The sequence below is a fragment of the Saccopteryx leptura genome, chromosome 7, assembly GCF_036850995.1.
Source record: "Saccopteryx leptura isolate mSacLep1 chromosome 7, mSacLep1_pri_phased_curated, whole genome shotgun sequence".
NCBI classification, from domain to species: domain Eukaryota; kingdom Metazoa; phylum Chordata; class Mammalia; order Chiroptera; family Emballonuridae; genus Saccopteryx; species Saccopteryx leptura.
This window is the reverse complement of record NC_089509.1, coordinates 6,367,465-6,379,586: the sequence shown is the minus strand read 5'-3', so window position 1 is coordinate 6,379,586 and position 12,122 is coordinate 6,367,465. Positions and strand designations below refer to the sequence as shown.

The 12,122-nt window shown below is 45.1% G+C and overlaps 1 protein-coding gene across 1 annotated transcript; it reads left to right on the top strand.

Moving 5' to 3' along the window:
- The first annotated feature begins 2,295 nt into the window (after nucleotides 1–2,295).
- On the top strand, nucleotides 2,296–5,718 carry LOC136378734 (uncharacterized). Its single transcript, XM_066345901.1, has 3 exons — nucleotides 2,296–3,009; nucleotides 3,594–4,437; nucleotides 5,320–5,718. The coding sequence occupies exons 1-3, from the start codon at nucleotides 2,296–2,298 to the stop codon at nucleotides 5,331–5,333; spliced, it is 1,572 nt and encodes a 523-aa protein (XP_066201998.1). The 3' UTR covers nucleotides 5,334–5,718.
- The last annotated feature ends 6,404 nt before the right edge of the window (nucleotides 5,719–12,122 follow it).

Here is a 12,122-nt window from a genome sequence, read left to right as displayed (position 1 = left end):
AATTTATTACTCACAAATCCTTTTGGCGTGCCTGGGTACAGCTTAAGAGGGACCCGTTGTTATGGTCCTCTAGGCTGTCCTTGGTCAGAGTGGCGTGGAGACAGTCCATGTTCATGTTGGAGTCTGGGCGACTACTGCAGCAGGGGGCCCTTAGCTTTAGTACCTTTCCTGGCCAACACCTTCTAACAGGTGTTAATCTACAAGATTATCATCTCAAACCACTTTTTGGGAGTTTCTCCAAGGGAGCTCTTCATATGTTAATCTACTGAAATGTTACATCAATTTTAAGATGTTCCTAGGGAAGCCTCCTGTCTACATCAACCCACAAAGTTATGACATCAAGCCACTTCTTATCTATATATAACTTTCTACACACACTAACTGGGCCCTGCATGAAAGGCAGAGTCTGTTTATCATATCTGTACACACTATATTAATTCCTATCCAGACATCCTAACTTTATTTAATTTCAATTGCTTTTAATATTATATCCTAATTATTTTTATATTTCTTCCATATTTTTCTGTATTTCTATATATTTAATTACCATAACCTTATATTACTGCAACAATACCAAACATAGATTTTAATACTTGATCTAATTGCAATGTCAGCTTGTAACAGTGGATTCCGTCTGATCTTTTTCGTCTGATTTTTGCTTAACTCATCTTGGCTTGTAAAACAATAACTGGCCCACCCGGCCCCTAGATGTTTGCCCAGGCTCCTTGAAGAAGCCGCAGGCATCCGGTGTTTGATTAAGGGCTTATCGGAAAGGCAAGGCCGCAAGCATCTGAGGCAATCAATTGTTGCATTCGCCGGGTAAAATAGACACTGGAGACGTTTAGAGAGTTTAAACAAAGTTTTATAGAAAAGTGAGCTCAGGTGACGGTCACCAGTCACACCGAGCACCTACAATTTAGGGGTTTTTATAGCGTAGTCAGCAAGAAAAGAATGTTTTACTAAGAGAATTGTATTTTGACTAAAGGCAATTGCTAGGCTTTCTCAATGAGATGTTCTCATGAGATTTAAAAATGTAGGGAAATCCATGGAATGTCTTGTGTTGCTGCTGGGCTATCTTGCAAGTGTACTCTGCATATCTTTGGGTGAAAGCTATTCTTAATGTTATGTTAATTTCTATAGAGACAAGCCTTTTAGAACTAATACTCTAAAAGCTTTTACTGATGTTATCACTATTCAAGTTATTTTGTATTTTGAATAATTTGCTACCTGACTTGTGACTCATAGATGTAAATTAATTGTTATCCCGAAACATGAAAACATAGTGAAACAAAAGTAATAATTAACACCTTCCTTACCTCGAGGACCGGGAATAGATTATATCACATCAATCACCCTGAGAACTGTTACAATTCCTCTCCCTGAAAATAGGTATAAAACTTGCCTGCTGAAGTGGCTCGGGGCTCTTGGCCATTTCCTTGCCTTGGGCCCGCTCGCGAGTGTAATAAACTTTTCTTTGTTTTACTCTGAGTCTAGAATTCTGTTGGTGCGTCCTCAGTCAACATTTGGAGGTTCCACCGAGATCCCGCACGAGACGCACGCCTGATGCTTGGTAAGTGAAACTGGCGGTGGCTGTCAGGCAGGGACGTGAGTCCCTCCTGGCTGCGACCGACAGACGTGTCAGGGGGTCACAGGCCACGACTCCGGGGGACGCCCTGGAGTGTGAGGACGACCAAGGACGCTTGGAAGTCCATCTGCTGTCTCAGACAGAATCTGTAGATTTGTTGCCAGTTTCCAACCGAGCTCGTAGGTCCGGACCGTTAGATTTATTTTTAGTTTTATTTTGCCGTTCGCGGCGCAGCCGGCTTTGTCTGTTTGTTTCTGTTTGTTTTTGTCAGTGTCTTATTTGTTGCCTTCTTTCTGTTTTTTTATCTCTTTGAAATTAAAATGGGACAAGGAGCTTCCACCCCACTGTCCCTGACTCTGTCTCATTGGTCTGAGGTTAATGCCCGAGCTCATAATCTGTCTCTTCTTGTTAAGAAGCGCAAGTGGCAAACTTTCTGTACCTCCGAGTGGCCCACCTTAGGAGTAGGTTGGCCGACCACTGGAACCTTCCACAAAGACACCATAAAGGCGGTTAAAGCAGTCGTCTTCAGTCCAGGACCTCATGGCCGTCCGGATCAGCAGCCTTATATTTGGATTTGGGAAGACCTGACCGACAACCCTCCTCCTTGGATCCAGCCTTTCCTTCCTCCCCCTGCACCCTCCCTCCCAACAACCCTCTCCACCACTCCGGGCACTCCCAGACCTGCTCCAACTCATCCAGACCTCTCCTCTATGCTTCCACTCAAACCTTCGGAGCCAACGGCGCCTACTTCATCCCTGTATCCTCCCCTTCCCTCCTCTGTTCTCCCTGAATCTCAAACTGACCTTATTCTTCTTGATTCGGGACTCCCGCCTCCCTATCCCAGGGATGTCCCTGCCGGTGCTGCTGGTTCCCAGCCTGAGGCCCCACATCAGAACGAACGGGGACCATCAGGAGAGGGTCCAGCCCAAGGTACCCGGAGCCGGAGAGCACAAACCTCGGATGACGTGGCCGTCACCCTGCCCCTTCGGCCTTTCGGACCTCCTGTCCCTGGCGGTCAAGGGGGAGACATGCTGGTACTTCAGTATTGGCCCTTCTCCTCCTCAGACCTATATAATTGGAAAAACAATAATCCACCTTTTTCAGAGGACCCTGTCAAACTTACTGACCTTCTCGAGTCTCTTATGTTTTCCCATCAGCCCACTTGGGATGACTGCCAGCTGCTCTTAGGTATCCTCTTCACCTCCGAAGAAAGAGAACGAATTCTCCTCGAGGCCAGGAAATTGGTTCCTGGACCTGATGGTCATCCTACTCAACTCCCCAACCTTATAAATGAGAATTTTCCCCTAAGGCGGCCTAACTGGGACCCTAATATGCCTGAAGGTAGGCGGCAACTCTTACTCTATCGCCAGACTCTGATGATGGGTCTCCGAGCGGCGGCGAGACGCCCCACTAATTTGGCTAAGGTAAGAGAAATAATTCAAGGGTCAGAGGAATCCCCATCCAGATTCCTAGAGAGACTAATGGAAGCCTATAGGAGGTACACCCCTTCCGACCCTGAGTCTGAAGATCAGAAAGGGGCACTGGCTATGGCTTTTATAGGACAGTCAGCTACTGATATTCGGAGGAAACTCCAGAGGATGGATGGGTTACAGGACATGGCTCTGAGAGATTTAGTCAAGGAAGCTGAGAAAGTGTTCTATTAAAGAGAGACAGCAGAGGAAAAGGAGCAAAGATTAGAAAAAGAACGTGAGGAGCAGGAAAATAAGCGAGATAAACGGAGAAATAAAGAGTTAACAAAGATTTTGGCTACCGTAGTAGGGAAACAAGATAGAAAAGGAAAGCATAGTACCTCGGGCCCAAACCAAAAACCAAAATTAGGACCTAACCAGTGTGCCTACTGTATAGAAGAAGGACACTGGGTCAGGGATTGCCCTAAGAAGAACAAAAAGAAGACTGAGGAAATCCTTGCCCTAGGAGATTAGGGGCAAGTATTGACTTCAAGCCCCAGGGACCAGAAGTAAGATTCAGTAACCCTCTTGTCAGTCAGCCTGTTGTGACCATGCTGACCTTGTCTGCTGAAGATGAGTATAAACTGTATGAGACCCCTGCCCCCGGACCCCATTCAACAGAGGACAGGTGGCTTCAGAGCTTCCCAGAGGCCTGGGCAGAAACGGCAGGGCCAGGATTAGCAGTACAAAGGCCTCCGGTGTTAGTATACCTAAAGCCCTCCGCTACCCCCGTAAGGGTCAAACAATACTACATGAGTAAAGAGGCCCGAGAAGGCATTAGGCCTCACCTCAAGAGGCTACTAGGACAGGGGATCCTGAGGCCTTGTCAATCAGAATGGAACACCCCCCTGCTACCAGTAAAGAAACCAGGGACAGGGGACTATAGACCAGTCCAGGATTTGAGAGAGGTTAACAGTCGAGTAATGGACATACATCCAACGGTCCCAAACCCTTACAACCTCCTCAGTACCCTCAGTCCTGACAGGAAGTGGTATACAGTACTGGACCTGAAAGATGCCTTCTTCTGCTTGCGCCTGCATGAGGACTGCCAACCCCTGTTTGCTTTCGAATGGACGGACCCTGAGAATGGACTCAGTGGACAGCTCACCTGGACTCGGCTACCCCAGGGCTTCAAGAACTCTCCCACCATCTTTGACGAAGCGCTGCACCAGGATTTGAGTGCTTACCGAGCCTCCACCCCTGAGGTAACTCTGTTGCAGTATGTTGATGATCTATTACTTGCAGCCGCCACCAGAGAGCAGTGCAAACAAGGAACTGAAAAACTGCTTGCCGAACTGGCCAAACTGGGATACCGGGCATCCGCCAAAAAGGCCCAGATCTGCCAACCCGAAGTCACCTTCCTGGGCTACTCTCTCCGAGACGGTAAGAGATGGCTAACTGAGGCGAGGAAAAAGGCAACAGGAGGGCGGATGAAGAGGCTCGAGCGGTAGCCATGAGGGCTGCCTCCAACATCCTCACCATAGAAGCAGAGCCATCCCCCACCCTGACCCACTTAGAGGAACCTGAGGATGTTCGGAAGTTCCTCCAGATGGCCCACCATCTTACCCACCTTGGGACTGACAAACTGGTACAACTGCTTCAAGATGATAAAACATTGACTACCCCCGAGAAGAGGCAAATAGCAAAGGAAATAGTCAAAGCTTGTAAGGCCTGCCAAATGGTGAATGCCTACCCAACAAAAGGAACCAGTGGAACCCGTCTCCGAGGCACCAGACCAGGCCAATATTGGGAAGTAGACTTCACTGAGGTAAAACCTGCCAAGTATGGACTAAGGTATCTCTTAGTTTTTGTAGACACCTTTTCAGGATGGGTAGAAGCCTTCCCTACCAAGCATGAGACGGCGGCGGTGGTAATTAAGAAGATTATGGAAGAAATCTTTCCTAAATTTGGCCTTCCAAAGGTAATAGGGTCTGATAACGGACCGGCGTTTGTGGCCCAGGTAAGCCAGGGGGTAGCCAAAATATTGGGGATTGATTGGAAACTACATTGTGCTTATAGACCCCAAAGTTCAGGACAGGTAGAGAGAATGAATAGAACAATTAAAGAGACCTTAACTAAATTAGTCATAGAGACTGGCCATAGAGATTGGGTAATGCTCCTACCATATGCTCTTTTCCGGGCTCGGAATACCCCTTCTGCTAAAACTAACCTAACCCCCTTTGAAATACTTTTTGGAACCCCTCCGCCTATTCGAGATTTATCCCCCTCTGACTTAAATATCCCAAATACCCCTTTGTCCATTAGGTTACAGGCCCTGACCAGAGTACAACATTGCCTATGGAAGCAGTTGTCTGACCTTTACCAGCCGGCAGGAGACGGGGCCCCACATCACTACCAAGTCGGGGACTTCGTCTACGTCCGGAGACACCAACACCGGACCCTCGAACCCCGCTGGAAAGGACCCTACCAAGTCCTCCTCATCACACCCACTGCTGTAAAGGTCGATGGCATCGCTGCTTGGATCCATACTTCACACCTCAAGCCTGCTCCTGCTCCTGATGACCAGTGGACAGTGGAGAAAACAGATAATCCCCTCAAGCTGCGTGTCCGCCGCCCCAACAAATCCCCACCAACCGACCCGGCAGACATGGCAGGTGATATCGGGGACCAGTGACATAGTATGGGAAGTGACTTCCAATGACTATCCCCCCTGGACTTGGTGGCCATCCCTGTATCCAGACCTTTGTCAACTCGCAGCGGGGTTAAAAACTTGGGATATTCCTACTGTTGACCCAAGTGACCCACCTCCCTGCAAATCTGGCCAATGCCCGTGTGGGGGAAATGGACCTACAGGACGGGGGTTTGGGTGTGCAGATCCGAAGCTAAGGGCAGCCACTAGAAGGACTGATTTCTATGTTTGTCCTCGCGATGGTCGGGATCGGAAGGTTGCTTGGGACTGTGGGGGTTTAGGGGACTTCTATTGTAAGGCATGGGGATGTGAAACTACTGGAACAACTTATTGGAGACCTACCTCCTCCAGGGATGTTATTACTGTAACTCGAGCCACCTGGGGAAATACCCCAGGGTTGAGTAAGTCCTCCTCTTGCCAGGGGGATGGGAATCCTACAAATTGGGGATATAACCATGCCAAGGCCACTCGGACAGTCATGTGGTCTGGAGAGGGACCATGCACCAATTTCACCTGTAACCCACTGAATATTACCTTTACCCACCATGGAAGAAGGCAGGATAATGCATGGCTAAAAGGCAGGCAGTGGGGCTTAAGAATGTATGTGTCAGGATTTGATGCTGGATTAACGTTTAAAATTAAACTCCAGATAGGCACCGCTGGAGGCAGCCCATTAGGACCTAACAAAGTACTGGCTGACCAAAGGGCCCCAAGGCCTAGCAAGCCCCTTTCAGTCCCGGTGCAAGCTACTCCATCCCCGAGAGATACAGTCAGCAGCCCAGCCAGTGTCAGTAGTACACCCCTGTCACAAACCACGTCAGGTTCAACCACGGGGCAGCGATTATTAGATCTAATAAGAGGTGGTTTTGAAGCTTTAAATAGCACCCACCCCAACCTTACTGACTCCTGCTGGATATGCTTGCAGGCAGGGCCTCCCTATTATGAAGGGGTCGCAGTCAATGGGAGCTACTATGAGAACAAAAGCCCTTCCCAGTGTAATTGGGGCAGGCGTCACATGCTTACCCTCCCAGAAGTGAATGGACAGGGGATATGCCTGGGGACCCCGTCTGCTTCAGACAAGGCCCGATGCCTGCAGACTATTTCAATTTCTCCTAACAGTTCCTATTTGATCCCTGAGAAAGGAACTCGGTGGGCATGCAGAACGGGCCTGACTCCCTGTGTGTCCACTCAGGCCTTTAACAACTCTCAAGATTTTTGTGTAATGGTTAGGGTTTTCCCCCGCCTTATATATCATGGAAATGAGGACTTTGAAGAGGCGGTTGAAGGGCGGACCAGGTATAGAAGAGAGCCTGTCACACTCACCCTAGCAGTACTGCTGGGAGCCGGGGTATTGGCAGGAGTGGGAACAGGAGCTGCTGCCCTAGTTGAAGGGCCCAAACAAATGGCCTCGCTAGAGTCTGCTATTACCCAGGATTTAAGGGCTGTAGAGCAGTCAATAGAAGCTTTAGAAAAGTCACTGACCTCCCTCTCTGAGGTCGTGTTGCAAAACCGACGAGGCTTAGACTTGTTATTTTTAAAAGAAGGTGGTTTATGTGCTGCTTTAAAAGAAGAATGCTGTTTCTATGCCGACCACACTGGAATAGTTAGGGACTCCATGAATAAGCTGAAAGAAAGACTAAAGGCTAGGGAAAAGAGACTACAAGATCAGCAGGGATGGTTTGAAGGGTGGTATGCCAAAGCACCCTGGTTGACTACCCTCATCTCCACCTTAGCAGGACCCCTTATAGTGCTATTGCTAGTTATCACCATTGGACCGTGTGTCCTGAATAGACTCACCACCTTCCTGCAGGGGCAAATAGGAGCAGTAAAACTCATGATTATGAGACAACATTATGAGAAATTAGAACAGAACTCAGATCTCTAGGATTAGAGATATGCAACAAAGAAAGGGGGGAATGTAACAGTGGATTCCGTCTGATCTTTTTCGTCTGATTTTTGCTTAACTCATCTTGGCTTGTAAAACAATAACTGGCCCACCCGGCCCCTAGATGTTTGCCCAGGCTCCTTGAAGAAGCCGCAGGCATCCGGTGTTTGATTAAGGGCTTATCGGAAAGGCAAGGCCGCAAGCATCTGAGGCAATCAATTGTTGCATTCGCCGGGTAAAATAGACACTGGAGACGTTTAGAGAGTTTAAACAAAGTTTTATAGAAAAGTGAGCTCAGGTGACGGTCACCAGTCACACCGAGCACCTACAATTTAGGGGTTTTTATAGCGTAGTCAGCAAGAAAAGAATGTTTTACTAAGAGAATTGTATTTTGACTAAAGGCAATTGCTAGGCTTTCTCAATGAGATGTTCTCATGAGATTTAAAAATGTAGGGAAATCCATGGAATGTCTTGTGTTGCTGCTGGGCTATCTTGCAAGTGCACTCTGCATATCTTTGGGTGAAAGCTATTCTTAATGTTATGTTAATTTCTATAGAGACAAGCCTTTTAGAACTAATACTCTAAAAGCTTTTACTGATGTTATCACTATTCAAGTTATTTTGTATTTTGAATAATTTGCTACCTGACTTGTGACTCATAGATGTAAATTAATTGTTATCCCGAAACATGAAAACATAGTGAAACAAAAGTAATAATTAACACCTTCCTTACCTCGAGGACCGGGAATAGATTATATCACATCAATCACCCTGAGAACTGTTACAATTCCTCTCCCTGAAAATAGGTATAAAACTTGCCTGCTGAAGTGGCTCGGGGCTCTTGGCCATTTCCTTGCCTTGGGCCCGCTCGCGAGTGTAATAAACTTTTCTTTGTTTTACTCTGAGTCTAGAATTCTGTTGGTGCGTCCTCAGTCAACAAGCTTCTCCCAGACATAATCTTAATCAACTGGTATGGAATTTTCTGGTCAAATACCAGTAAGGTGACCTGTCACATGGGTCCTCTTCATTTCTCATAGAAAGAAGAGGCAACCTGCATAACAATAACCCTTTCTCTTCTAATATTTCAAAGAAAGAATATCCTGGCCCAAAAGTCATCATTTTTTCTTTTGTTAATAGCTCCCTTGTCCCACTTTTTTTCCCACAAATTCTCCATTTTGTATACCCCTTCAGAAAGCCCATCTACTTGCTAGATGGAATGTTTTCTGATTAATGAATTATTTAATAAAGCCAATTGGATCTTCAAATTAACTGGGTTGAATTTCATTTTTTAACACTACAAGCCAGTGGCAATGTTGAGGGATTTATAGTTAAATATCCTCACAACCCTGAAGTTTATGTTTTATTAGATGCAGTGTACAATATGTAAACTGCAGTTAACTCAGATTAAATAATTTGCTTCAGAAGCATGCAGCTTTTAATTAGTGCAGCAGGAATTGTGACATAAAAAATTGAACGCTGATTTTCTTGAGGCAGGATGGTAAGAAGCTAGGATAAATTTCTCAGCAAGTGGCATGTGGGAACTGGCAGATAGCTGAACAAGGCTGAGCAATTTATAGCCAGCTAATCAATCGCAAGGTCTTATCTTCCTTACCAAGGACATGGAGCAAATGCTTTACCCATTTCAGACTGGCTGGGGCAGACCTGCCTTGGTCCCTTCTCTCTTTGGTGACATTCTTTGAAGGTGAAACTGACATGAGAATGACCCTGGCCCCTCTATTATCTCATTTTGATGAATCAGCATATTAAAGGACACACCTAGAAAGCTGATGAATATTCTATTGAGATTCTTTCTTGAGACTTCCCATAAAAAATTCCTGCCTTTAGAAAACAGATAAAAACCCTTAAGACAGAGAACCCAGGGCTCACATTCTCTCTCTTTTGAGCATGCCCAGGCCGTTTCCCCTTTCTTTTCTCAGGTGTGTATCCTTGCTTTCTTTCTCCTAAGATCTAAAGGTTTCCATGATACTTGCAACCAGAGGAGCAGTGGATAGCAGCACCTCATCCTGGGCTAACCTCCTAAATCTCTCCAAGGGCTTCCTTTTTGTTTCTGGAACTTATTTCCTGAGTCTATGCAGCCCAGCTGGCTAACTTCTACCTCTGTGACTTTCTTTCTAAAGGGCCAAGGAGCCTCACCCAGGCTCAGCTCTTGCTCATGTTTCCAGAGGGGCAAGGCAGCTCCTCCTGGGCTTACTTCTGTTGCAACAATCTTGCCCCTTCTATCTTGAGCCCTTCCTTTGTGGCACTGTCCCCAGCTTTAATAATCATATTCTCAAAGTCATTTGGACTTGTGTGGTGAAATCTTTCCTGCAAGAAGCCAGGAATCTACATCTTCCTAACTGTGCTGGAGCAGACCCTCCTCAGTTCCAGTCCCTTTCTGGTGACAGCCCCACATCGCAGAATCCTGTTATATATACATGCATTATATATGTATTAGGAAAATAATGATAGCTACTGTAACAAAAAGTCTTTCATTCTCAATAGCTTAAGATGCAGAATGGATTAGTAGCTCAACTCTGATGAGATTGGTGGGTGGTTGAGGAATGATCTGCTTTACGCAGTCTTTCAGGACCATGTTTGCTGCCATGTTCAACATGTGGTACTACAGAAATGAAAAGAATAGAGTGAAGGTGTTTATGGGCCAGACCTCAAGGTGGGATATAATATTTTTATGGTCATTCCTTTCATTTTAGTTCAGTCACATAATCCCAGAATAATTCTCAGGGGTTCAGAAACGGTGTTAACTTGTGTTCCCAGAGAGAAAAATAAAAGAATGTTGAGAACACATACATCATACATTTTTTTTCATTTTAGGTGCTGAATAAGACACTGTTTTGCATTTCATAAGTATTTGCAGACTCTACATGTGAATGCATAAATGAATGTAACCTCATGGTAACAACAATCTAGTTGTAAACAAACCAGAAAATTAAAGCTAGATTTATAGGAGTCATTAAGGTCAATGTCAGTTTACTTAAATCAGAGTGGAAAGTGAATAATAATAACATATTAGTAAATACCAAGTATTATCAATAGTAATGCTAATAACAACTCCCTCAATAGAGGCTAGCTGAGGACTGAACACGTGGAAAGGGCTGGGAACAGTCACTGGCGTGCAGTAAGTCATGCGTGTTAGCCCCTGATGGCTTTCTCCCAGCAGCTTTCAATCTCCGCTGACTCTGCTCGGTTCTTATTGCCCCTCCTTAATCAAATTCTGGAGTTTTTAGTAAAAATTGATGTTTCTCAGTGGAAAGAAGGTGCTTCCTGAAACATTTGGGAGACTCTGTCATGGTGTTCTTATGATCATAGTCATGTAGAAAGAGATTCTAGCTTTTTAATTAGCACTTAGCAAATATGCGAGAGCAGAAGTTCAGATTCATTGACAAGATTATTAATGTCACTTGTTTGGGGTCATCAAAATTAATAATAAATTTTGTCAACAATGGAACAACTTAATAAGTGCTACATTTTTTTTCCTTACACAATCTTGTGTGACAGATGCAGTTTTCTCTCCTAAAACATTTCTTACTAGGCTGTGTCTTCAATGTGGGATATCTTACTTACAAGTCCATCTATTAAGCAGATTATCCTTCTCTCTGTAAACTTGAAGTTATCTGTCCAAGACAAACGGGCATGATTTTAGGGGGTCTTAGGGAAAAGAGATGAAACTTTTAAGAAGATTAATCAGCCTTCCCATGAAGATTTGTATCATAAATATGAAAAAGGTAGTGTGAGATGCAGAAATAGAGAAAGAGGCTGAGAGAATGAGGTTTTTTTAAATCTTATTTTTATTAATTTTAATGCAGTGATATTGATAAATCAGGGTACATATGTTCCAAGAAAATATCTCCAGATTATTTTAACTTTTGATTATGCTGCGTACCCCTCACTCATAGTCAAATCGTCCTCCGTCACCTTCTATCTGGTTTTATTTGTGCTCCTACCCTCCCCCCACTCCATCCCTCTCCTTCCTCGCCCCTTCCCCACCCCTCCGCCCCACTCCCTGTTACCATCACATTCTTGTCCATGTCTCTGAGTCTCATTTTTATGTCCCATCTATGCATTGGTTCATATAGTTCTTAGTTTTTTTCTGATTTACTTATTTCACTCCGTATAATGTTATCAAGGTCCATCCATGTTATTGTAAATGATCCGATGTCATCATTTCTTTTGTCTGAGTAGTATTCCATAGTATATATGTACCAAAGCTTTTTAATCCACTCGCCCTCTGACGGACACTTGGGCTGTTTCTAGATCTTCGCTATTGTGAACAATGCTGCTATAAACATGGGGGTGCATTTCTCCTTCTGGAACCATTCTATGGTGTCCTTGGGGTATATTCCTAAAAGTGGGATGGCTGGGTCAAAAGCCAGTTCGATTTTCAATTTTTTGAGGAATCTCCATACTGTTTTCCACAGAGGCTGCACCAGTCTGCATTCCCACCAGCAATGCAGGAGGGTTCCCTTTTCTCTACATCCTCGCCAGCACTTATTCTGTGTTGTTTTGTTGATGAGCA